Source organism: Copadichromis virginalis, linkage group LG19 (assembly GCF_057382275.1).
Source record: "Copadichromis virginalis isolate Kocher_CV1m ecotype Utaka linkage group LG19, C_Virginalis_male_GT1.1, whole genome shotgun sequence".
Classification (NCBI taxonomy): domain Eukaryota; kingdom Metazoa; phylum Chordata; class Actinopteri; order Cichliformes; family Cichlidae; genus Copadichromis; species Copadichromis virginalis.
The window spans coordinates 35,975,372-36,002,345 of record NC_140636.1 but is presented as its reverse complement, the minus strand read 5'-3'; the positions used below and the strand labels follow the sequence as shown (position 1 = coordinate 36,002,345).

The window sequence follows — 26,974 nt, the reverse complement described above, 5'->3', positions numbered from 1 at the left end:
TTAGGCTGGTCTTGGATCTCCTTGAATACAGTGAATTAATCCAAGAGAGAGGATACATCCTGTTCTTGGATTTTTACAAAGCTTTTGACTCAGTTGAACATACGTTCATATTAAAAACTCTGCAGTCTTTTGGTTTTGGAGAGGAATTTGTCAATGTTATAGAGATGCTATATAATGACATTAACAGCTCTGTTTTGCTAGAACATGGTACATGTTCAAGGTTTGAGGTTAATAGAGGGATAAGGCAGGGATGTAGCAGCTCACCACTTCTGTTCATCATGGTTGCTGAGCTGTTGTCTATTTTGATTAAAAACAGTCACATTGAGGGGTTAACTGTGATGGGTGAACAGATAATAATCAGTCAGCTCGCAGATGATACCACCCTGTTTCTAAAAAATGAAGACCAGATTCCTTTAGCCTTACAGGCGATCAACCATTTCTCCAAAGCTTCTGGCCTACAGCTGAATATTAATAAATGCGAAATTCTAGCTCTGCATGAGTGTACCCTGCAAGCAATAGATAATATACAGATTAAAAAAGAGGTTAAGTATCTGGGCATTGTAATTTGCAAGGATAAGACATCAACTGAAAATAAGAATATCTGTACCAATATAGAAAAGTGTAAGTCTATTTTAAACAGGTGGCTGCAAAGGGACATAACTCTGTTTGGGAGAATTTTGCTAACCAAAATGGACAGTCTATCCAGACTAATCTATCCAGCCTTTTCTCTGCCCATATCTCCAAAACTAATTAAATCTATAAATAATCTTAATTTTAGGTTCATATGGAGGAACAAATGTCATTATATAAAGAAAAATGATATGATTAAGAATTATGAAGAGGGTGGGGCTAATGCCATTGACTTTGATGTTATGAATGGTGTACTAAAATTGAAATGGTTAAGATCTTTCATTAGGAACAAAAATTCCTTTTGGAACATTATTCCCAGTGTGATTTTTGGCAAAATGGGTGGAATAGACTTTTTGTTACGTTGTGACTTTGATTGCAGTTCGTTACCTGTTAAACTCTCAGCTTTCCATCAGCAGGTCCTTCTCTACTGGAAATTAATCTACAAACATAACTTTACTCCTCACAATACCCCTATATGGAACAACAGGTATATCCGTTTGTGTAGGAAATCTGTGTACGTGGATGAATGGAGATCTAAAGGGATTTGGGCTGTAGCTCATTTTATGGATGATAATGGGGTCTTATAAAAGCATGAGACGTTTTGTGAGAAATTTGATGTAAGATGTACTGTTAAGAGATATAAATCCCTAGTGAAAGCCATTCCAGTCCCTTTGAGATCAATGATAAAAGAAGATATTGTGCACTCTAAAATTTCTCCTGGACTGAGGCAGCTCTGCATAGCTGGAGTTGAATTTGGTGACAGCAGGTTTACAAACAAAGTGATCAGGAATATTTTGATAAACGAAATTTTCCCTAATCCGGTTAAAAGAAATTATATCCTTAAAGAATTTGAGACCATGGAGGTTAAGGCGATAAGAAAAAAGTATATTTCACTTCCTCTTTCCCCTAAAGCAAAAGAGGTTCACTTTAAAATCATTAATGAGGTTTATCCAACCAATGAATTCTTAAGACGGAAATTTAATTTAGATGTGAACGCCTGCACATTTTGTGAAAATGATATTGAAAGTCTGGATCACTTGTTTTTCAACTGTGAATCAGTGCACTCCTTCTGGACTGACATGTGGAGCTGGCTACAGTCCAGGAGAATTCAGTTACCACATTTGACGGTGACAGTAATAAAATTTGGAATACTTGCTGAGAATGCAGATTTTGACCTGTTGATTAGGACGATTTTGTTAATGGGAAAATTTTTTATTCACAAATGCAGATACTTTAAAGCTAAACCATGTATAAACAGATGGCTGAATGACTTTAGACTCTGGGCTAAATCGCTGAAACTTGTGAATAACAAGAAAGCCCATAAACTTGTTGTTTTATTTAAAGAGTTTAACCTATGTTAAAAAAAAACAAAAAACTCCCTATTTTATAATCACGACTGCCCTTTTTTTGCACGTTAGTTTTTGCCTTTGGTTCGAATCCTTCAATGACTGTTCTTTATTTTTGTGCTAACTCTTTTAACTTTGTGCTTATTATTGTTGTTTTTGGGGTTTTTTTTGTTCGTTTTGTTTGTTTGTTTGTTTTGCTATAATGCTCAACCGAGGATGTAACATAATCGGATTAATGATGGTGCCTTGTATGTTAAACTGTTGTTTGTAAATAAAGTTTAATTTTAAAAAAAAAAAAAAAAAGTGACAACAGTGACAGACCCGATTTGTACGGTCAGACTTTACACATGCGCAGTAAGGATCGGCGAGTCCTGATCCGTAACTTTCTTTTATTTTTCGTTTTTGTCTACATTGTACTGAAATGCTTCATTATTGCAAACATTTTAAGATATACTTGTTATTCTTAACATCTTAACAGATACTCTGACCCATAACTACGGATCGGGTAGTGACAGTGACAGTAGTGACAGTTTTTTTTTTTTTTATATATAAACTTTATTTAACAAACAATGAGTATACAACATACGAACAGATGAAGTATACAAAACAACAGAACATGAACACACAAAGCCAGGGGTAAAAGAAAAAGGTAACAATTATAAGAATACACGCAAAAATTCACATACATAAATTGTTTTGAGAGCCTTTTTGTTGGTGGAGTCTGATATTGATTGTATGTACATTTCCACATCCTTAAAATAATGACAGAAATATGGTGTTTTGTTAGTAAACTTACATTTATGGATAAAAAATTTAGCTAAAAGTATTAAATTTATCATAAAAAAACATTTCTCATACTTCTTGGGGAACTTAAAGAAACAGAATAAAACATTTTCCCATCGTAAAGAAAACTCCCTTAAAATATAGACAATAACAAACCTGCTAAATTCCTTCCAGAATCTCTGTGTAAAAGAACAGTACCAAAAAAGATGTGTCACAGTTTCTGGATGATCCCCAGGGTACCTAGTGACAGTGACACTTGCTCATAGGGGGTCATATGATTGTTGGGTTTTTCTCTGTATCTATGAAGCGCCTTGAGGCGACTTACGTTGTGATTTGGCGCTATATAAATAAAATTGAATTGAATTGGTTTATTTTAGGGGCTTAAATCGACCAAATAGTTCTGGTTCATCGCATCTAATTGCTTTCAGCCGTGACGGCGACGTTTCTACGCGTGCATTAAAGAGAAGGAGTGATGGACCGCTGTCCGTCTGTTGCGATGAAAACAAAGTGGTATCCCTTTATTTTGTGGAGCGTTTTATCACTTGGCCTTCTAAGCTCTGCGGCGGACACGTATGACTCTCCGCTTACGAGAAGGAAAGTGGTTTTCAAACTGGGCGCTCCGAAAATCAAACTTCCATTAGCTGAAGACAGAGAATCCAACCAGAGGCTACCTGCCGACACACCTCCAGAGCCTCAGCTGGGTTACCGAAGGTCCTATTCCGCTTCAGCACCTGTGACACTTGGACCCATGCGACCAGGGAAACCCGAGGCAAAGATCCAGTCAGACTTTGCTTACCTCCCGGACGTCTCTGTAACCTGCTCCACATCTGACTTTGTCGTCAGGATCAAACCAGCTTTCTACGGTCTGGGCGCAGAAGCAGAGGAACTGTTGTTAGGCAGCAGTTGTAAAAGCAACGGGCTTCTTAGACCATACGGCGACCTTCTTTTCTCGTATCCACTGACCGCCTGTGATGGCGTACGTGAGGTAAGCTATGGGTGGTGCTCAATCCCTCTCTCGCTGCATCTGTCATCTTGTATTGACACTTTCTGACCTTTCCTGACAGATGCCCCCCGGTTATCTGGTTTATAAATTCGTGCTCCATTATGAGCCGTCGCCAAAACGATTTCCAAGCAGAGCGCACCGGGTGGATGTAGATATTGAATGCCGCTACCCAAGGTTAGGCATGTTGGTTTGCTTTATACAGAAGGTGTGCGAACACTTAGTCAGTGTTGAAAGCTTCCAAATCGTCTGCCCTCCACAGGAACCATCATGTGCACCAACTGGCTGTCCAACCAACCTGGGAAACAGTTGTTTTCCGTAAAAGGCTGAAAAGTCGTCACACGGACTACCAGATTACCCTGATGGATGGTATGGGTGTCTGCATTATGCAGCAGAACAGACTTTGGCAGATCCTAAACAGCTGGGTACTTGTGTTTCACATTCAACGTGTTTCACATTTGTAGATTCATGGAGTAGACCGGTCACCACTCGGGTCTACCAGCTTGGGCAAAAGGTTCATATCCAGGTTTCTGCTCCTCATCTGCCTGCTGGAGGAAAACTCTACATACGTAGCTGCTATGCAGCTCCATCTAGTGGCTCTAGATCGTCCCTGAAGTACTCCATCATAGACAACTTTGGGTATGTAGTGTGGATAGAGTGACCTGATTAAACTAAATGTGGAGAAAAAGAGTGAATCTGTGACGAATGTGAGATTTAGAAAAAGCTACATATTTAAATTTTTGGGTTTTTACTCCATATTGTTGTCATTGATGTTTGCAGCTGTATGCTGGACAGCAAGGGAGACCTGGGGACCTCTGAGTTTGTTTCCCAGACAGATAGGACTGTGAGACTTTCCGTGTTGGCTTTCCAGTTTACTGCTGATCCAAACACTGAGGTGAGAGTAGACCATCTATGATTCTCTCAGTTTACACAGCTAAGCACTGTGGCATAATCCCGTTTCTGTTTTAGGTCAGTATCTACTGCAGGTTGTTTGTCACGTCAGAGGATCCAAGTCCTGTGCACAAATCCTGCACGTACAGGGGCAACAGGTGAGGAATAATAGGATGATATACCAACAGAACTGTAGATTTCCCAGCTGTTTCCAGGGGAACTGTTAATACATATGCTATAACAGGTGGAGGGCGCTTACTGGTGATGACTCCATATGTGAATGTTGTGAGTCCCGGTGTGTGACTCCTAAGCCCCGGAGGGCTATGATGGAAGGTCTGTAACAATCTCATTATTATACCTTTTAATTTAAGATATTCAGCATTTTGCATCGACTGTTTGGGAATTGCAGACATTTTTACACATAGCTGTCAATTTTCAGAGGCTCAAAGATGACAAACGAATATAATTTGAAATATAAAGATGTTTTTCTTAATTAATTGGATACAAATCGTTTGCAGTTGGTGATTGAGAAGGCCTGGCAGGGGATTCACTTAATGTTCTGCCGCTGACACCTCTGGATTTCATTTTTTGAGTTCCAGTGAACAGCTACCAAATATAACTTCAAGCTTTAAATCCTAACTAGCTGATACAATACTTTTGTTAAATGATTAAAATTACAGCTGAAAGTGTACAATTTAAATAGTTTTTTATATATACATGTGTTTAAAACCCCACTATGATGGTGTAGCAAGGTAAAATTACAAATGTGTCATTGTCCAAATAAATGTATGGACTTAACTGTGTATTCAAAAATCGAATATACAGTCATGGAAAACTGTAAAACATCCAATTGTATACGAACATTAAATCTGTTAGTCAGTTAAAAAATTAAAATTACTTTTTGTTGTTGTTTGTAAGGTTCTGCCAGCAGTGGGTCATTACTGGTGTCGGATCAGTCGTACACAGCAAAGGACCAGTTTCTACCAGTCAGCCTCCCTCTGGACAGCATAAGAAAACAACAGAGGACCACAAATCGTTACAGTAATGAGACGCACAGCCGGGACAGGTTCTTGGGAAAAGCAGTAAAGTATAATGATGATGGTGAAGAAGAAAGTGGAATTGCATTTGAAGCGATGACGGGACTTAATTTAGATGATTTTGGTTTTGGGGAGAGGGCCTTAAAGGGCAAGTGGAATGAATCTGAGGTGAAGCGTTTAGATAAGTTGAGGGAGGAGGAGTCACCGTATGAAAAAAAGGATTCAGATGAGAGAAGTGAAAATGAAGTTTATAATGTAGAGCAAGCGAACGATCTGAATCAGAAGGAAAGTGAAAGGATTAGTCACTTGGAGCAGTTGCCACTGTCGAAGATTGATGTACAGTCACCTGATTCTAGAGATGAGGGAGGAAACGGGACACATGGAGGGAAGGAGGTGGAGGTTGAGGAGAAGGGGTTGACGTCATACGAGGTGCAGTTGAAGAATGACAGCAGGACAGCAGATGCAGAAGATGGCGGGGAGATGACGTGGTATTTTTTTTGGAGGTAGTGTTTGATCAATTAATCAAGTATACTGCCTTAAGACTGGAGCTCTGCGTAGTCTGACTCATTTCAATAAAATGTGAAAATGAAATCAACTGACTCTTGTCATTCATGACTTCACACAACAAACATTGTTTCATTTAAAAACTGTTTCCATTTTAGGAACGTACACTGCACAGAAAAATGAAAGGAGCACTTCTTAATCAGAGAACAGCATCAGGTCTGTTAAAGTTCTGGGGTACTGAAGTTTAACTGAGTAGCAGAGAGGCTCAGCTGCTTTGAAATTAATAGCAGGTGCACTAGAGGGGCAACAATAGGACAACCTCCAAAATGTGGATAGTTTTACAGGTGGAGGCCACTGAAAAATTTTTTTTTTTCCCCCCTCATCTTTGTCTTGTTTCACTAGGCTCTGTGTCACTAGAGGTACCACGAGGAAATACCAGGGCCCTACAGAGGCTGCACAGGATGTACAACTCCTCCAGGAGAGCACATCAATATGTGCTATTGCCAGGTTTGCTGTGTCCCAGCACAGTCTCAAGAGCACTGACATTCCATCGGTCCTTAACCTACCAGCAGGACCATTAGCTGCACCTCTACAGGCTAGGCAACAGCACCCTGACTGCCATTAGGTATCACGATGAAGTCCTTGGACCCACTGCCAGAACCTACGCTGAAACAGTGGGTCCATCTGTGATGACGTGCATACAAACTACTAAGTGTCCATTATGAGTTGCTGCAATGAAATTTTGGCAAAATGGACCAGCCTGCTGCATAATTTTCACTCTGATTTTAAGCATTTCTTTAAATTCAACCTACTGTAGTTAAATTTTCAATTCTTTTAAATGAGGCGGTATCCTTTTGTTCTTATTGCCCAGTACATATCAATGTAGATATCCAGCAGCATTTTTCCCTCAGTAAGATTTGATGTGTTTTCAAAGTGTTCCTTTACATTTTTGTGAAATGGTAAATGGCCTGTATTTATATAGCGCTTTACTAGTCCCTAAGGACCTCAAAGCGCTTTACATATCCAGTCATCCACCCATTTACACACTGGTGATGGCAAGCTACGTTGTAGCCACAGCCACCCTGGGGCGCACTGACAGAGGCGAGGCTGCCGGACACTGGCGCCACCGGGCCCTCTGACCACCACCAGTAGGCAACGGGTGAAGTGTCTTGCCCAAGGACACAACGACCGAGACTGTCCAAGCCGGGGCTCGAACCGGCAACCTTCCGATTACAAGGCGAACTCCCAACTCTTGAGCCACGATCGCCCTAAGGGTAGAATGTCTAAACAGTTGACCCTGAAGTAAAACAATGCAAGGAAAAAAAAAAAAGATGGGCAACACAGTATTTTAGTTTATCGATGAATCTTTAATTTTTCTTTATAAATGGTGATTCTTACAGTTGTCTGAAAAACCAGTTTGAAATATATTATAGTTCAATACAGAAATATCCCACAGTTTAAGCCATAACTGGGAAGAAAGGCATTGCCTCCATTATCTGTAACTAAAAAGCAGCAGAAAATGTGCACTATAATCATTCTAGTGTGTGATGTGTCTGTGTGTGGGATCTAAAATATAAATTTGCATGCTTGTAGAGCTACGCAACAGACTGTTTTATTATGTCATTCTTTAGCAAACATGGCAAAGAAGACTTTCTGTCTGTAGAGGTCATCCTCTAAATGTGACAGAAAAAATAACTTAAGATAATTAATAGTATTTGGAACAAATACAATTAGTGTGGAAACTTTTGGAAAAGATACAGAACATAACTCTGTAGAAGAAATCCACCATTACTGGATATGTTAAATAAACATAATGCTGCTATATTTACAGATGAGTGCCCAAAAGTCCCATTGTTCCAAGTACTGACTAAAGGATTGATTCAGCAGGACATAAGTGGTACAATCACTATTTGAGACTAGAGGACGACAAAGACCCTCTGGTAAAGAAAATATACATCTCTTTATAAAATGCAAAATGAGCTCTCAAGAAAATTAGGACCCACACCATTAAATTCAAACAACTCCAAAACCTTAAAAAAAGGCAGTTTCTGAGTGAAGCATCTCATCCATCCATATCCAGTTGCAGAGGTCTCCTTCAGTCTTTATAATCATGTTTATGACGACCCTCCTTCAACAGTACCAGCTGTTCCATTTGTTTTCTCTGCAGCATCTAAAGTTGGAAATGTACACAGAGTTGGTTTGTCTACATCCAAAAGAATTGTACAGAAAAAAATATTTTAGCTATTTAGGCAAGTAGATGGCAGTGTTAGCTGTTTGGTGCAAACTGGGAAAACATCTCAAGTACTCAATGGCTGGGCATTATAATCTCAAAACATACATTTCCCCCTGAAAAACTATTATTTGTTGGTCTGTTAAATACTTTACCCACATTACCATCAACGGATCTGCTGTAGTATGTTTATTGCCCACTGCTTAGCAAATGTTAGCATAGCATGTGGCTAAGCTATAGCATAAAGTTAATATGAGAAACTGCTGGGAAACAGCATGTGAAGCGCTGATCACTAAACTGAGTAAAAAGGCTTAAAATTTGCATTGCGTTTGACCCGTTTCTTTATCTGTACTGTCTTTTTTTTGTTTTGGGGGCTTTTCACACCCACTCATGATCTTTATGTGCACGACATGCGCCACATCTGGTCACTCTCTTTCTATTTGTCATGTGTTGCATGCCTTTTTAAAAAATCGGGGCTGATATACATTACCTTTGATACTTTCCTGCTGCGCTTCCTGTCTTGCAGTTTGGTCCACATCTCCACTCGTCTCAACCTCGCTGCCCCTTGTTTTGGGTTTCTTTGCAACAGGTGGTGGCACCTTGGCTCCCTTATTCATAGACTCTGCTTCACTGATCACCTTCTGTACATCTTCCTTGGCCACCAGCATTGGCTTGGTCTCAGTCACAACATTCCTGTTGCTCTTGGAGAAGATAAAGCTTGCAGTGCTGCTGGGGGACTTGTGGAGGTCCAGTGGTGACGTTGGAGGCTGCAAGCTGAGGCGAGACGCTGGACTTTGTTGAGATCTGGCTGCTGTCCTCATGCGGATGGCTTCCTGTAGGTTCATGGAACGGGTAGTGTTCATGGCAGAATAAGCCTTTTTCGTAGGGGAGGTGGCTATGGACAAAGATGAAGGAGGAACCACGTCAGCTTGGGACTTGGGCACAGTTGGTTGCGAAGGGTCTGTTTCCGGTGGAGGAATGGGTGTAGAAGAGGTCATGATTAGAGATTTTCTGATGGGCTTCTGAGGAGCCTCACCATTAGCAGATGAGGATGGGAACTGATTGCTGCTTGTGACCTCAGCCTGTGGTTGCTGCTCTTCAGCTTTGGGGGGCTCAGGGCTGCTGCTGACTGACCGCAATTTGACCATCTGCAGGAGGGAAGGGGTGACAATGGGCATAGGTTCTTCTTGCACAACTGGGGTAGAAGTCTGCTCTTGGGTTTTATTCTCTGTGCTTAAAGGAATAGGCTGCTCCTTAATGCTGGCATGCCCCTGAACTGGTAAAGGTGGAGGTACAGGAATGTTTACAGGTTCAGAAGGAGCAAATACTTGAGTCTTTTCTGGTGAAGATGTTTCAGGTGGTGATGGTGGTGGTATTGATACTTCAGATGGAGGTGAAGGTGAGGCCTCCTTTGTTGTCAGAACATCAGTTTTTGGGGCTACTACCTGAGATTGTGGGAGAAGCTCTGTGGGAGGTGGAGGGGGAATATTCTGAGGGGGGATAAGAACACTGTTAGATGAAACTGTGTTAGCTTCAGGTTCAAAGGAGACCTCTTGTAGAAGCTCAATCTTCTGCTCTGATGATTCTGGCTGTGTTGGCAGGGGTGGTGCAGGTGGAATACTTTGTGGTGGAGTGAGCTTGCTGATAGATTCAGCCTCTTCAGAGATATTAGACATATTTTCTTGAGAAGGAGGAGACGTAACCTCTTCAGAGGACGGAGCAGACACCTCTTTGAGTGGCAGATGTGAGACCTCAACAACTACAGGAGGTGAGACGACTTTAGCTGGTGAAGGAGATACTAATGTTAATAAGGTAGAGGAGATGTCTTTAATAGGTGGGGGCACATCTTGAACCACGGGTGAAGGTAGCTTTTTTGGTATTACAGGACCAAACTCTACAGGTGGTGGTGGAGAAAGTGTCAGAGATGCCTTATCAGTTGCAGTAGGCAGAACCTCTGTAAGTGGTGGAGGGGGTGCTGTATATGGTGGGGGAGGAGGGATATTTAAGGGAGAAGGCGCTACCCCCTGAGATGTACTGGACTTGTGAAGTTCAGGCTCCATGATCACCTTAATGATGTCCTTTTTCACTACTGATATAACCGATGCAGTCGTGCAAGAGGAGTCACTCCTGAGGGAGGACTTTGGTGGAACCTGAACAGGTATAATGGGTGAATCATCACCAAACAGTGGAGGTGGAGGAAGAGGAAAATCTATTTCATCTGGCCCACTGGGGCTACCTGATGTTGGTGGTGGTGGAGGGGGCCAGGAAGATTCGGGGGATACAACTTTTACTGATGTAATGGAATTGATTTCTGTGGTCTGTCTGGGGAGGGGCTGGGAAACACGTTGCACCAGAGGAGGAGATAGCGCTGGGGAAATGTGAATTAATGAAATGGCAGGTGCTCTATCAGTGTTAGTCTTTACCTCTGTAGCTTGGCCGGTTGTTTTATTAGCTGCTTCTTCTTTTATTGCTGCAAGTCTTTCTTCTCGTCTCTCTACAGCCTTCATTAACATTCCATTCAACATATCACTTACTCTCCCTTTCTCATCTTTACCACGTCCATTCAAATCTACATTCTGAGCCAGTCTTTCATTGCTATCTTTGCAAATCTCTGCATTCAAAATTCCACTTTCTTGAACTTTCTTCAATTCTAGCACATGTAGGGATCCATTAACAGACTCTGTCGTCACTGATGGATTTTTGTGCTTTCTTTCTACTGCCAAGCTCTTAGCCAACTCCTCAGCAGCTGCCGGAGACTGCCTCTGTTGTCTCCGGTCCTTCGGGTTCTTCTTTGCAATAGCATAAGTCTTGCCAGGGGCTGGGGGTCCCAGGATCAGCTCACATGAACGCAAACTATGGGACCATACCTCAGGTGGAGGAGGTGGAGGTGCATGGATTTTAGGTGGTGGAGGGATATTGAAAAGTTCTATCAAGGCCTGTACAGAGGGACTGACAGTGTCTTTTGAATCAGCTTTATGTTCCTCAGTGCACTTATTATATTTAGATGACTCTGACTTAATTGAAGAGGATCCAGCAAATACTTTTTGAAGCTTTGCTAAAATGCTGTTCTTATGCTTTGGAGATGAACCGTTAGCTTGTTTAGTGAGCTGTGGGGATGTGCCATCTTGGCTGGAGTTGCCACTGACATTGTTTAGCTTATTCTCCTCAAGCAGTTCCCGCTTCTCTTGTGAAGCATCTTTCGATCTTTTGATTGCCTGCAGCTGAGTTCTAAAGGGACCGACTGACGAAGAGCCCATTGAATCATCCAGAGAACTGGTGTCAGCATTGTAGCCAGGGCTGTCCAGAGTCTTGGAGGGATGAGAGTCAGATTGGTTTTGGTCACTTTCCTCACTTGGGGCTGAATTGCTGTGGAGAGAATTTTCTCCTGGCAGGACCCTAATCTCTGCTGGATAACGGGGCTGGCGCTTCATTTTACTGTGGAGGGAATAGGAGCGGCTTGGAGGAGGAGGGGCCCTTTTTGGCTTAGTAACAGAGAGGCTACGCACAAACTGTCCGTCTTTCTTAACCTCATCTCCCCTGACGATCACCCTGCCATTGGAGCTGGAGGCCTTGCTTATAGAGGAGTGAGCATCAACTTTGTCCTCTTTAGCAGAAGCATTGCCATTTCTCTTTTGCTTTGGGGTGCTGCTGTTGGAGATGGTTGAAGAGTCAGATACCAATGTCTCGGACGAGTCAGAATTACTCCAGCACGACGTGTCAGACAGATTTGGAGGATTGTTGCGAGAGGCCGAGGTGATGGTGGACGATTTGGAGGAATAGGTTCTCACTGAAGATGCTCTAGAAGAAGCACGGGACGGAGCTGGGCTGGAGAGCATCAGGCTGCTTTTGCTGACAGTGCGGACACTGTTCCGACTACGCCCACGGCTGATCTCCACCACATCGATTGCGGGTGGCAAAATGGCATTGGGAATGATTTTGGACATGTAAGCAGCCTGGGGTGACATGGACATGACGGGGCTGGGGAGCTCCTGTTGAAGGCTGGAGGAAGTGGTCAACCAGGGTACAGCTAAAGATCGAGGCCTCTGATCGTCTTCCAAGGCGGGACGCAGGCGGTGCAGCAGGGCGAGATCATCTCTATGAGCAGCATGGGTAGCACCGAGCTGCTTGACATTTTTCTTGTTGAGAGGCTGGATGCTTATGCCTGGAACATTAATACTGGCTCCTTTTTCAGACTGTGATCCCATCTGTTGCCCATCTGTAGTTGGACTGAGATTAGTCTCGCCATTAAAAAGCTGTTCCTCATCTAACTTTGGATTCAGTGTCCAGTCAACTCTGTCCAGACCTAAAACAACAGCACAACCTTTCAGAATTAACATAGCTAGTTATGCACTAATTGTCTTTCTTTGAATCTGCAACATAAACATCTTAGATACTGTAGCAGTCTTGAATAGTTCATGTTAGGTTTTGTATTGTTGATTGTCATTTATGCTTAGAAATATTTAACCATATATGCTTAGAGGTGTATAATCAATTGTGTAGTGACAGGATGTGTGATCTTTAGCAGGCTACAAAGGCTTAGTGTGCATTCGCACACCTACATCCTGGGAGCATGGGAAGAGGTCGTACCTTGTTTTATGGTAGGATAAACGTGGCTATATCTGTTTTAGTCCAAGTACCTTTTGTTTAGATGAACTGCTGGACTTCCAGACCAGCAGGTTTAGAGAAGTCATTTATGGGGTCACACTCTGACCACTCTCCCCACCCACCCACCCCCACCCACCCACACACAGTATTCTTTGTTCACATGTATACCTATGTAAGATGTTATATGTTAATGACCCTATGCATATTCATGTAACCACAATAAAAGGAGTGCTATGGGGAACCTGGCTGAGAGTCTGACGGAGGTCAAGTGGTGGAACGACACTTGGCTCCAGGCAGGTCTCCCTCATGCATGAGTAACAAGAAGAACTTTGCCTACTTGGTGTTCAATGCTTTTGCTGTGTTTTTTAATTGTCTCGTTCCAGCGGTGGGCCTGTGCTAGACAGACCCAACAGTTCATACAGTTCAAAAAAGTCACTGCATACCCAGCTCTCTCTGAACATGATGTGGGATACCCACAACAGTCTTCCTGTGGCGTCTTCTGGTCCTGGTCTTTTCTGACTTTTTCCCAGAGTTCAAAGGTCTGAATGTTGAACCTGTAGAGCGAATAAATGTTTATCCACATGTCGTCAATTAAATGTTTTATGCAAGCATGTCAAAGCGCATTGCATAATGACAAAGAGTGGATATAAATAGTGTTTTGGCTTGTGGTTAATTTACCTTGTCTGGTGAGTCCAGAGCGGGAGGATCTAGTGGACACTGACGATTGCACAGAGGCGACAGAAGACGTATCAGGAATCGTGCTGTCCGTCATAAACCCAGCACTTTCTCCATCTGTTTGAGCCGTCATTGTCGACTAGCAAAAACAGAAAGATTACTTATATTACATTAATAAAAGTTTTAACAAATCATTTGTGATATTAGAAAGCACAAGAATCTGTATATAATGTGTAACTTACAATTGTGCTTACGCTGTCCTGGTATTCCACTCCATTATTGGTTTCTGAAAAGACAAGAACATTTTTCGATTGATAATGAGACTTTTTAATTAAGTGTCAAAATCTAGGGAAGAACAAACATGTACTGGGTATATCAGTAGTTGGTTTTATACCTTCCTCCTGCATCATTTTCAGTCCTTGCAGAGCCTCAGTGTGAAGGTCCTCCAGGTACTTAGGCCTGCTGGACTCAATGAACACATTCTCCTGGAACAACGGGGGTGCCGGGGTCTTTTCATCGTCATCTAGCTTTAGGGCAGCTTTAAAAAAAAAAAAAAAAAAAAAAAAAAAAAAGATAGGGAGAGGAGATCAGGCCAGATCAACTCAAAGCTCTGTGTTACTGTAACTGTAAATGATGGGGCCATATGGACAGGGGGTTAGCATTTAGGTGACTGTCAGGGATATTTAAGCACAGGAACAGTAAAGATGTTTGAGGGTTAACACATGAGTGTGAAATGAATAGACCGAACTCCAGTTCTTCTCATGCAGGATTAGACACAGTGATCCTCAACATGGGATTATCAGATCAAAAATCTGCCTGCAGCAACATATGCCTGGTGTTTTTTCCCAGCTTAAGCATCATTTAAAGAGACAGTACGAAGGACACTAATTAAACTGCTATGGCATCTCAAACGATGGATCCAATCCAAAGTTAAGCATTACTTTCAGTCATGTGTGAAACTCAAGAATAACAAAAACCCGAGTAACCTATTCATAAGACCGTTATATAAAATTAAAGTTAATGAGTCTTTACATTTAAAAGAGCAACATATTTTCTTCGTGAATCCAATAAGAACTAAACATAATTAAACATAACACCCATTTGACATGTCATGTAATACCTGCAGTGCTCTCATGCCTCCATGGCACAGTCTGGGATTGTTGGACTAGCAGCCTTCTACGAAAGTTTTATGTAACAGCAGTAGCTGCCCTACTTTTAGCTACCTGTCCTCCTAGCACTCTCACTGTAAGACCATGCTGGAATTAACCACGTGCTTAACAGTTAAAGCTAATTCTTACCTTCCTCTTCTGTAACAGCAGTATATATACACTGTTAAGGAAATCCTAATGTGCAAAATTGAAATTCTAGCTGTTCTTTTTTTAATATTTTTCTTATTATGAGAAGTATTTGTAACTACTGTAGGAGAAAAAAAATCACAGCATTTTATATATCTGCAAAGTAAATATTATAGCTCAACAGTGGTTTTTATGGTTTATAATGACCAGACTTTAATTTCTTTATTGACTGCCATAAGCAAGGCAGCTGATCGAGCCTGTGTGGTCATTTATAGTAAACACAACCTGGGTAGGACCAATTAGTTTGGATCTTCAACCAATAAGATCAAACCTATGCTGCTCTCACTCACCTCTTCTCTTGGAAACTGTAGGAAAGCAGTAAAAATTATTGGCGTTATTAGTCAGAAGCACCACCATGATCTTTCTTATGTCTTCAAAAAGTTGACTAAAAGTATGTCCAAGTTATAAAGTTAAACCACATAAAAACACCCAAAAAGACGATCCAGTCAAAAAATATATAAATCCCGGAAAGATCACGACAGCATGAATATGGTGCTTGTTATTGTCAGTTCAGGTCCTCGCCGAGCAGAGAATGTCTCTTCAACCAATGGACAATCAGAGCTCAGACACTAATCCTCAGCAGCCTAATTCCTGCCATCCCTCTTCCTCTATGTCACCCCCCTGTCAGTGCTCAGTAAGATACCATCCCACTATCGTGCCCCGTCTGCAGACTAGCTCGCCCAGGATTGGTCAGTCAAGATGCAGAAATCAAACATGTAAACATTAATGCAAAGAGTGCTGTTGTCAGGGATTTGAGGTCAAACAGGCATGTCTTCAGTAAACAACACACCACGTCTTTGTTAAAATATACAATTTCATTACAGAACTCTAATAACATGGTCAACATTTCTATACTTCCTCAGACTTCATTAGAATAGACACTATAAAGCTGCCTTATAAATTACTTTTTTATTAAATTGGCATTTTAAAAATTTATATATTCTTTTTTTTTTTTTTTTTTTTAAATATACGTCCTTCCCAGCACAACTCCAAAAGGATCCGTCTGGCCTCTGGGATCAAACCGTGGATATTCTGCTTGTTAGGTGAATGCTTAATCTACTACACTAAATTGTTTATATAAAAAAATTATTATTTTGCCACAAGGGGGTGTAAGTGAATTGAAATGACTATTCCTGAAACAAGATTAAAAACATGTTTAGTACAGGCCTGCAGCTCCAGAGCACATGGTTACCCATGTGAAAAATACTCCCCATTGTTTCCAGAAAACACTACAATAATTTGTTACTATGCAGCCTGAATACAGAGAATGGCACAAGGCCTCCCTAGTTAACTTTAAGTGCTGCTATCCAGAGGGCCACCAAATACTTTTCAAGCAAGCTGTTACAGCGTCCCATTTTTGTCGACAAGACTGTTCTTTCTTCATTCCTTCCCTTCATTTTATTTTTCTAAATTTACTTTTTTTTATTTATCACTTCCCTGGTGCGCTGCACACACATGACATAGAGCACATGACAGCTGAACAAATGGAAAACGCTCCCATGGTCTGAATCCTACAGAGTGAGTGTTACAAGAAAAGAAACGAATCACATGTGGAACCAGCATATACAAACGAGTAAAAACATACCGCTGACTTACCAGAACTGGCTGCTCAATACAACGAAAAGCTGATACGCTTGTGTGTAAAGTAGTAAAGTCAACTTAGTATAATGCTTTATCTTTTTACCGTTAGAGTACAGACTTACACGGAAAAACCAGGAGTTACGGTTGAGAATAACTGCACGGTAATAATGACTTATAGTATCACCAGTTTGGCAGTCACATTTTAACAGAGTCCATATTAATCACTGGCATATTAAAGATACCATCTGTCACAGCTGGATTGAGCAGGATTGTGTACTAATGGACTGGTAGTGTTGGCGTTACATACATCCCCCACCCTAAACTGATTTTTACGTCTTAGATTTGGTTTTCTATGGTCTAGAACCATGTCAGTGAATCGATGCTGACTTTTCACTAGAATACAGGTGAAAGTCTTCAGCTTCACTTGCAGTGTCACTGAACGTTCATGGATATTTTTACTCTTCACTCTGCTTGCTACTCTTCCTCTGATCCAGTCCGAAGAGTCTTATTATGGAGTCCAATTCCTCCTTAGAAGATTGAAATTATAGGAAGATTGGAAGGTCCTTGTGGCTCTTTTGTCAAATGACACCTGTGACGGCCAGTGGGCTGGGTTTTTCTGACTTTGCAGCTTGTGCTGTTACGAGGGCTGCAGCTAAAAGGGATGCAGAGCCTGTAACTCAAGCAGAAGAGTGTCAGGTTGAACCAGATTTGATTGTTCCTGAACATTTGTCAGTTTCCCAGCAAGAGTTAATTCACGCACAGCGTGCTGATGCTTCACTGACTGAGCTGTTTCACAAAGTGCAACCTAGTGATGACGCTAGAAGTGCGGCCTCTGGTTATTTTCTGCAGAAGGATGTACTAGTCCGTAGGTGGATTCCGCAAGGGTTGGACTGTGTTGGAAGTCCAGTTGTCCAGATTGTGGTTCCAACTAAATACCGTGACGAGGTGTTGAATTGTTCTCATGACAAATCTGGGCATTTGGGAGTGACGAAGACTTATAATTACATCTTGCGCTACTTCTTTTGGCCACGTCTTAAGCGTGATGTTTCAGCTTACATTAAGACCTGCCATACTTGCCAAATTGTAGGTAAGCCAAATCAGTCTATTAAACCTGCTCCACTTTGTCCCATCCCTGCTGTGAGTAACCCATTTGAACATTTGATCATTGACTGTGAGGGCCCTCTTCCTAGATCAAAATCTGGTTCGGAGTATCTGTTGACTGTAATGTGCCAGGTTACGCGTTATCCTGCTGCATATCCGCTGCGTACCATCACAGCCAAGTCTGTGGTGAAGGCTTTGACACAGTTTATTTCTATATTTGGCATACCGAAGATTATTCAGAGTGACCAGGGATCAAACTTTTCGTCACATCTATTTGCACAAGTTCTTAAGCTGTTGAATATTGTACATAATAAAGCCTCTCCTTATCATCCACAGAGCCAAGGTGCTTTAGAGCGCTTCCATCAAACACTGAAGTCCTTGTTACGTGCCTATTGCACCGAAATGAGGAGTGACTGGGAGGAAGGTTTACCGTGGCTTCTGCTGGCAGCGCGAGAAGTGTGCCAGGAGAGTACTGGGTTTAGCCCAAATGACTTGGTCTTTGGCCACAAAGTTCAGGGACCGTTGACAGTGCTGTGCGATAAGTGGTTGTCAGGTGAACCACCAGTGAACTTGATAGATTATGTTAATGGTTTTCGGCACAGACTGTATGTGGCAGGTCAGTTGGCCAAACAGAACCTTGAGAAGGCTCAGGTCAAGATGAAATATTTTTATGGCCGGCGTTCTGAAGAGCAGCAGTTTAGTGCGGGTGACCGGGTTTTGGCTTTACTGCCGATTGCAGGGTCACCGTTCCAGGCACGGTTTGCTGGGCCTTACACCGTGGTAACTTCTCAACAGTGGTTGCTCCTCTGACTGATTTGTTGAAGGCCAAAGTAAAGTTTATTTGGTCTGCAGCATGCCAGCAAGCTTTTTGGGATGTAAAAGCTTTACTGTGCTCTGAACCTGTGCTTTTAGCCCCTCGTCTGGATCAGCCCTTCAAGCTGTACGTGGACGCAAGCCACATTGGTGCAGGTGCCGTTCTAGTCCAAGCTGACAAGCAAGGTACTGAACATCCAGTTAGTTTCTATTCCAAGAAGTTCAACTCCCATCAGCTGAATTATTCGGTCATTGAAAAGGAAGCTTTGGCATTAGTCTTGGCCTTGCAGCATTTTAGGGTATATTTAGATTCTGCTCGGCCAATTGAGGTATTTTCTGACCATAACCCTCTCACTTCCTTGAACACATTGCAGAACCCAAATCAGAGGCTCATGCGGTGGGCTCTCTTTTTGCAGCCTTACAATTTGGATATCCAGCACATTGAGGGCAAAGATAATGTCTTGGCAGATGCTTTGTCCTGTGCCCCTTTGTAACCAGCAGCTTCACTCCTCATATGCTTTGAAGTATGTCCTCTCCAGTATGGTTTTCCTTCCTCTTAAATTGCTCCTAGGTACCAAGGTTGCTGAGGTTGGAGTTGAGCTTTGGACAGTAGATGAATGAGAGGATTGACTGAAATCAATAAGATGAGGATTTCATGCTTATCTTATGGTTGAAAGTGAAGTTATGTTTGAGTCCAAGAATGAAAACAGGGAGCAGGAAATATTTTGATTTTGGTTTTATATTTTCAACAAACCTTATTTAGATACTCAGTTTTAGGTCATGTTATCCAAACTACTGTCCTTTTTAGCCTAGATTGGCTGCATAGCAGACATAGAGCGCCACACACATACTGACACAATCCAGCGCTGATGCAACTCTTCCTAGAACCGTTTCATGGGAATCAGACAGATGCAAATACCTACCACACACACACACACACACACACACACACACACACACACACACACACACACACACACACCTCTCCTCCCTGCCCTAACTTGCCCCTCTCTCTTGTTTTGAACCGCCAGCTCTGAGGGTGCTGTCTGCCAGGTGCTTAAGCTTCTCTAATCAACACAAACCCAACTGACAGTGGGAAAGAGCTGAAAGTTCACCCTTTAACTCAAGGACGATACATGTAGCCTCGATCCGCTGGAAGCACATCTCAAAGCATCCCGGTCTGCCTGCATACTCTCTTTTCACGCAGGTGGTTTTTTGTGAATTAAACATAAACGTCGGAGGTGAAAGAAAAGGAAGCACGAAAGGTGCTGTGACAAGGACCGCAATGTAGGTAACAGATATACCTGCATCATGTGGCACTGAGTGCTGCACCACAATCGGTATGCAAGACAAAGACCAGATGTATCAAATAACTCAGAAAATCCATTAATGGTTTCACAACAGTAGATTGTCTTTTGGGGGTTTTTGGAGGGGGGAGTTGGCAGGTCAGTTACTTTTTAACGCCACAGTCAATGTCACCACATCCGTTTACATCCTGAACCTCCCCCACAGCACAGAAAACTCACTGTCAGCCACATAACAAAAGAAAACAAAAGGTCTTTATGAATAGATTTAGCCATAAGCAACAAATTAAAATCTCATTAAAACGTAGAATAAAATGGAAAGTATTCAGGCCTGCTAGAGCCTGTTTGATGAAAGCACAAGCTTAACTGAGATTCATATGTGAATACAAATCAATTAAAAGTGTTGAGAAAATAAAAAGCCTTAATAGTATTAGTACAACAAGTAGATGCTAGAAATAGGCAGAATATTTTGGATGTATTACAGGCAAACTTGGCACGTTTGTGATTTTCGCTTTTTCTATTTTTTCCCCCCCACTTTTTTCAAAAATGGGCACAGGATTTTAGGATTTTATGGGTTCCAATTGTAGTCTGGTGCTGGTGGTGAATCCACCACTCTGGACAAAACAGAAATTTCCAGCAATTACGCCATGAATCATCAATAATCTGGTGGTAATAGCTTGTTGTTCCCCACAGGATAAAGTCCACAGTCTTTCTCTAGTAGACCAGAAGGTAAAGGTTTAAATGTGCTATGTCCAGTACTAAGACAGCAAATTCCGTATGAACACTGCCTGAACTTTGGAATTCTCATAAACATCAGGGATTAAAAATGTAATCAGCCTCGCACCAAATACTGCAGTCCCTCGAATGGCTTGTTAGTATTTGTGTTCCCCTTATGTGACAACCTGGTCTGGTCTGATTAGCTAGTATTTGAGCCTGCTTTGTATCTAAAAGGTACCAAAGATCAGCTGCACAGAGCTGCTATCCCAACCTCATGTTTAACATTAATAACATATCTTCAGGATAAACAAATTGACACTTCTGGGAACTGAAACAACAGTTTCTGTTGACATAAACTGGGCAGGTACCTGCGTTATACACTTATGAGAGGTGCAGTCCCTGAATTCTGAATTCATCCAGAAAGAACAGCACACTCTCATGGAAAAACCACATTATTAATAGTGCGCATGTTTGGCAAAATTTGCTGCCCCAACACAGTTATCTTTATTAAGGATGTCACAAGTGTCTGCTACCTAACGTCGCTCCAAAATGTCTCGATTTAACTACAAAAGTCACGAGTGGTGACTCACAGACCTTTCCAAGCACACAGTTATCAGTCTCTCTGTAGACCAGCCGCAGTGTGCTGGCAAACATTTTCCTTTCGTGACAATAGCAATAGCTGGTGCCATGCCACACTGACATGTCTGCATATCTTGACAATGAAACAATGCAAAGATATCAGAAATAATGTTACTGTTGGTCGCCTTGCTTTAGTTTGGTAACAATGACACCAAACATTAGAAGAGTGCAGAGAATAAACTTGATGAAATGAAACCCAAGCACGTTATTCAGACTGGAACTAGAGGGCAAACTGGCACTTATTAAAACGTTCTCAACACTTGAGCGAACTAAATATGATCACATGGGCTACCTGGGTGTGGTGACACTTCATCTGCTGAAATCAAATCCTACTAAAGCCCTGTCATTATAGATAATGGCGTGCGCAACTGTTTACACGTCGTCAAGTCCACCAACGCTGACGTTCCCACAGCGTCAACTTGGTTTTCACCCACATTCACAACAGATTTGGACAGTTCATTTATCAAGTCGTTTTCAGCCCAAAGACGATTTTTAGGCAATTTCCTGAAAGTATCACAGAAAATGACATCATCCCTGCTCCAATCAAAAGGCACCTTTTCACAAAGGCGCTAGAGAACGAAAGCATCTTTTAGAGATTTATATTTCCCTGAGGCAACGATGTGCAAAAAGCAGTTACTGACTTCCCACCATGAGAGGAAGAAAGAGAAACTCTATCATAAGTCAGTTTTTTCAAACCTGTTCTCCTGCCCTTCACTGTTATTGTGTCGTGCCGCAGTGCCAAAGTCTCTGTTCTTTGTTATAGAGCATTTTAAGAGCAAATATCAGCACTTGTGTCACAACGATTTAGTTCTGCTTCTCCCAAGCAGCCTCTAGAACTAAATATTCAACAAAGGAAGTCTCATTAAATGGCTCATAGGATCTGAACCTTGCATGAAAACTAAACACAAGCTCACACACAAAGGGCTCCCTATTTCTAGCTTCCTTAGAGAGATATCTTAAAGCTCAGGAATGTGAGGAATCTCTGCGGGAGTGTTCAGAGCAAACAGGTGAGCGTACCTTATTAGGGCTGTGTGACCTAATTATCCTTAAACAACCTTGTTTCCATTTAAAAAACACAGGGATTCCTTTAAAAGGCCATTTTTAAGAGAAGACAGAGCTTGATATAGTTGCGTAAGAGACGCCTGTCTGGTTTTGACACAGGACTGGGTAAACTGAGAGCATGACAGAGACATAAATCACTCACAGACATGTAAACAAAGACCCAAATTGCCATTTAAGTCATTCAACTAATCGAGGTGAATCAACTTTCAAAGACAGATATCCTCTGCCCACTGGTCTCGAGATGAATCAGGCAGAAGTTATCAGAAAAGACAATGAACAATTGATGAGTTTATAAGAGTGTAAGGCCTCAGAGACTAGACTTTATCAACTCAGCAAATCAGAAAGTAAACCAATGCAAACTTTGGACCAGGAATCTAGATCAACCTGTGATCAAGTGAAACTGAAAAGTAAACTGACTATCCAACCAGCAGGTTAGTTGGTTTGGATTCTTAGCAAGCTTAAGACATGCAGTATCACTTCAATACAAAAACATATTAATAAGGCTTGGTATTGCTCAATGTTTTTCGTATTATGCAATCAGTATACAATTCTGATTTACCCTGAACAGAATTTTGTGCTTGAATTTTAATAACAATAGCTTAAAACTCTTTTGACTAGTTTTGACAGTTTTCAAAATATCAAAATTATAAAACCATGTGAGGTGATTAATACAGTTTATGTGGCTGATAAACAACTACTACGCTGAAAGAGCTCCTCTACATCGGAGCAACAACTAAATACCCCAGTCTTGAAGATTCCTAGTTTTCTGTGATTATTATCAGGAATAAGATATAGATATTGTACCAAATCCATTGGCTTAGTTATGGGTGGGGTAATTTGTGAGTATGTGGAGTAGATCCTATGTTTATACAGAAAGAACTTGGCTGACCTCAACTTGGCGATAACACTGTAGCTTGTCCTTTCGATCATTTATGTCTATCCTGTTTTCAACTCCTCTCTCCATTTGTTCCATTCCCTTCCTTTTCCCCACCTCCTATTTTTCCCCTCACATTAATTTGAGGATTTATTATTTCCTCATTTTATAACCAACAGGCACATTGATAAAGAATTTCCCGTCCATTTCAAATCATTAGTGTACCGCAAAACAGCGTGTAAGCTACTGCTAAAATGGCCCTAACGACGCCCTACATTGATCATTTCAAACACATGCTGGAATAAAGGCATTTTATCATTTGAACAGTCCCTATAGTGTGTCTGGGCTTAAAATAGCCTTGTGGTTGTTTGCGTCTGATAACCAATCTAGATTTGACTATACTTGATATAAAGTTTATGTTACCTTTACCTTTCAACCACTAAATTCTAATCAGGTCGTTCTTGAGTCCAAGTCTACCAGTAGTTCAAAAGATATGTTAATGAGAATAGAAGCGAACACCATGAGACCGGACAGTGTGCGCACCGCGGATGACGTCAGTGCGCACACTGTGTCTGAGGAGGATGTGCGGAAGTGCTTCAGGAAGGTGAACGCACGCAAAGCTACTGGTCCGGACGGGATTCCCGGCCGCGTCCTCAAGTCATGCGCGGCTCAGCTGGCTGGAGTGTTCACGCACATCTTCAACCTTTCCCTCTCTCTGTCTGTAGTCCCAGCCTGCTTCAAAATTCACAAGAATTTCACTCACATGTGCTGTACCAATGTACCTGCACATGTGATGTGACAATAAAAGTGATTTGATTTGATTTGATTTGATTTGATTTGATTTGAGAATGGGACGGGCATACAGTTTACACATATGGACAGACAACTCAACAATATTGTGTACCCCAACACAGCTGTTGTCAGGACTGGGAGAATGAACTGGCATTCATCACATCACTAGAAGTAAATGTCCTCACATTTTCACACAGCACCTTTTTGTTACACAACACTCAAAATGCTTTGGACTACAAGTTACATTTTTACCATCCATTCATGCAGACTCCATACAGAAAGACCCAAGCAGGACATTCAAACACGGAACCGCCTTCTTTTAAGGTGATAGCGCTAACTAATGCATTATCATGGCTACTACTACATCTGACCATTGTTCCAGACCTCTGAAGGTATCCTGTGGTATCAGTCACTAGAGATGAGCAGAAGAGCTTTTAAGGTCTTTAAGCTGTGAGGTTGACGGTCAACAGGTACTTCCCACACTGATAATGGTTTGGCACATAAAATGTCTAAATGTTGCAGGAAAAGACCATCAACTTCTTTCTAAAACTTAAAGTTACAGTATGTAAAATGTTTCACCACACATGAAACATACTAAGATGACTGTTGAGGATTTACTGAATTGTCAGTAGCACTACTTTGTTTGCCACTGTTCGCTACTATTAGCATCTATTAGTTACCATTTGCTGCATGGCCGAATAAGCTGGAAGTTGAAATTTCCAAGTTCCCAGTCAAAATGTAAGTCTCGGAAGCCTTCTCAACTCAGATTTCCCACTTGGAAGGTCGGAGCAGCCCCACCAAACCTGAATTAGCAATCAAAGATTACAGCACTGAACACAAACAGTACTTTTTATCTGTACGGCCACTGTTGTGTATTTATGAATCACCAAATAAGCTATACACAGAGCACTGATCATATTCTATACATGAACATGATGCAATTGTTTTAAATGCAAAAAAAAAAAATTTGCTAGTGATACATGAATCACAAAACAAATCCTGCTTTTCCTCACTTTTTCTGAAAAATGCTCCAACATCCAAGTTGCAGTATCTGGGACACAGCATAAAGTCTTGAGAATGTAATTAAACTGTTTATCATTGGGGAAGTGGGACACTCGAGACTAATATTAGCTGGTATAATGTTAGATTATAACCAGCTGTTGTTTTTTAGCCGGCTCTTTTCTGATCTGCTGACATTAAATAACTGCAACAATATTGGGTAAAATAAGCATGTTTGTGCACGTTTGTGCGTTAGAGGCCTAACTCCAGTTCAGAAGACAAGGCTTGAGTTGAGGAGAAAGAGGATTTTTAGGATGCCAGTGGTGTTGTCTTTTGCCTTCTTGCATTTTCACTTCTTTGGTTAAGGTAACCTATGCTCTGGCAATAAAACATAGGTATAGCCCTTGATGCCCTGAGTCAGAAGGTGCAGGCACATTTTTAAACTTCCCATGACGGCACACAAACACTTACAACTACAGCATGTATGTGGCTGGTCTCTAGCCACATACGTAAAACACCTCTAGTCTAAAAGGAGAGGTCCTTCTCAAACACTGTATTCAAATATGAAGAAGGAACATCGTGACTTCCTTACACCACAAACCAACTAAGGCATTATTAGAATGCCTTAGTTTGTTGCGAGATGTAATTACACCCTATTCTGTTTATATTTATGAATACAGGTATCCTTCTTTTCTATTAAATAACCTCAAAACATTACTGACTGTACCTTTAAGGTGACAATATCTAATTTAAAAAAATGCACTGGCACTCAAGCTACATTGTGCCTGTCGCCAACGCCAAAAATTGTCACATTCTCTTTTATTAACAGAAGGTATTGTGCTCTGATAGGCATCCCTACACTCTTGTCTCATATCCTCTGACCTGTATGTGTACAGTGTTTCAGTGCAGAAAGAAACAGTATTCATGGAGAGATCAGAAAAAGCAGAACACCTTGTTCCTCCCTCACTGTAACAGTCCTGGCATGGCTTTTAATTAACTGGCACAATGCCTGCCATACCAGGCATTTATTGGGCAGGAGGCCCCTCTGGCATCAACACAGATCATCATCAGGGGCTCAGCTAGTGGTATTAAATTTTCTGGGCAAATGTGTTACATTGCACCACATCTTGCTTCCGTAATAAACCTCCTCTGGATGCGTTTTGGGAACGCTGAGCTCCTTCTCTAATCTGAGGAAGCGTCTGCTGAGAAGCTTGCAGCGGTTGTTGCCAGCACCAACAATCGGCACGGCATACACACGCCATGTTCATTGCTAAGGGCTCAATAGCAGCATACATCTATACCTGGCACATGAATCACAGTTAACAGTTAAGAACCCTGGCTTTCCAAAGATAAATTTATGCAACCTTTAGGCTAAATTTATACCATTAAAAACATTTTCTGAGATTGCTTTCACAATAATGTCCGTCCAACTTTCTTCTTTTTTAAAAAAAAAAATCCAAAAAGTAGTGGTTTTATGCATCTCTAGTCGAGTGTGTGTATTCAGAAGTGTAGTGGAGACATTCTTGACCCATGCCCAGTGTGGGAGTCAGCCTCTATGCCAACCTTGGCAGAGCAGAAATGCCTTATCTCACTTTAGAATTTACTTTTTAAACAAAAACTGCTGGGACCTAACACGAGTGGCTCAACAAAGTGCAAAGATTGTGTGACGCAGTAACAAAATGTACTGACGTCTTTATGCATGCATTCATTTATGATCTCCCGAATCCACAGATGTGACTGAAAACAAGTCTATACATATTCGTCTAATGTTTTGGGTATAGTTAGACGATGTCAGACTGAAGGGGTCTGGATCTTATGGAAATCCCCGATCCCTCTCACCATTGCACCGAGATTACAGGTCCAACTACAAGAAACAAGAGGAACCTCCTCTGTCGTAAACTAATTAGGCAAGACTGCATAAGCACTGCCAGACAAAGACACGTTAAACAGCCCTGAGCAAATGAAACACCATTTGTACTTTCATGGTTTTAGCATAAGCAGTCTCACTAAAACAAGGTTCCGCTTGTTTGTGGAAT

The 26,974-nt window shown here is 41.5% G+C and overlaps 2 protein-coding genes across 2 annotated transcripts in view; one reads left to right on the top strand and one right to left on the bottom strand.

Annotated features, from left to right (window-relative positions):
- Nucleotides 1-3,213: 3,213 nt before the first annotated feature.
- On the top strand, nucleotides 3,214-6,269 carry LOC146686733 (uncharacterized). Its single transcript, XM_085442270.1, has 8 exons — nucleotides 3,214-3,744; nucleotides 3,824-3,936; nucleotides 4,022-4,128; nucleotides 4,224-4,398; nucleotides 4,540-4,654; nucleotides 4,729-4,808; nucleotides 4,895-4,983; nucleotides 5,569-6,269. Exons 1-8 carry the CDS (start codon nucleotides 3,232-3,234, stop codon nucleotides 6,192-6,194), a joined length of 1,818 nt encoding a protein of 605 aa, XP_085298396.1. The 5' UTR covers nucleotides 3,214-3,231; the 3' UTR covers nucleotides 6,195-6,269.
- Nucleotides 6,270-7,537: 1,268 nt separating this feature from the next.
- Nucleotides 7,538-26,974, bottom strand: part of LOC146686732 (uncharacterized) — a 32,329-nt gene continuing 12,892 nt past the window's right edge. Inside the window, exons 3-8 of the mRNA XM_085441028.1 lie at nucleotides 14,096-14,239; nucleotides 13,944-13,987; nucleotides 13,705-13,840; nucleotides 13,470-13,580; nucleotides 8,912-12,724; nucleotides 7,538-8,361 (exon numbers count right to left, since the gene is read on the bottom strand). Coding sequence (XP_085297154.1) covers nucleotides 8,306-8,361; nucleotides 8,912-12,724; nucleotides 13,470-13,580; nucleotides 13,705-13,840; nucleotides 13,944-13,987; nucleotides 14,096-14,239 — 4,304 coding nt within the window. The 3' untranslated portion in view covers nucleotides 7,538-8,305. The remainder of the gene's footprint in view (nucleotides 8,362-8,911; nucleotides 12,725-13,469; nucleotides 13,581-13,704; nucleotides 13,841-13,943; nucleotides 13,988-14,095; nucleotides 14,240-26,974) is intronic.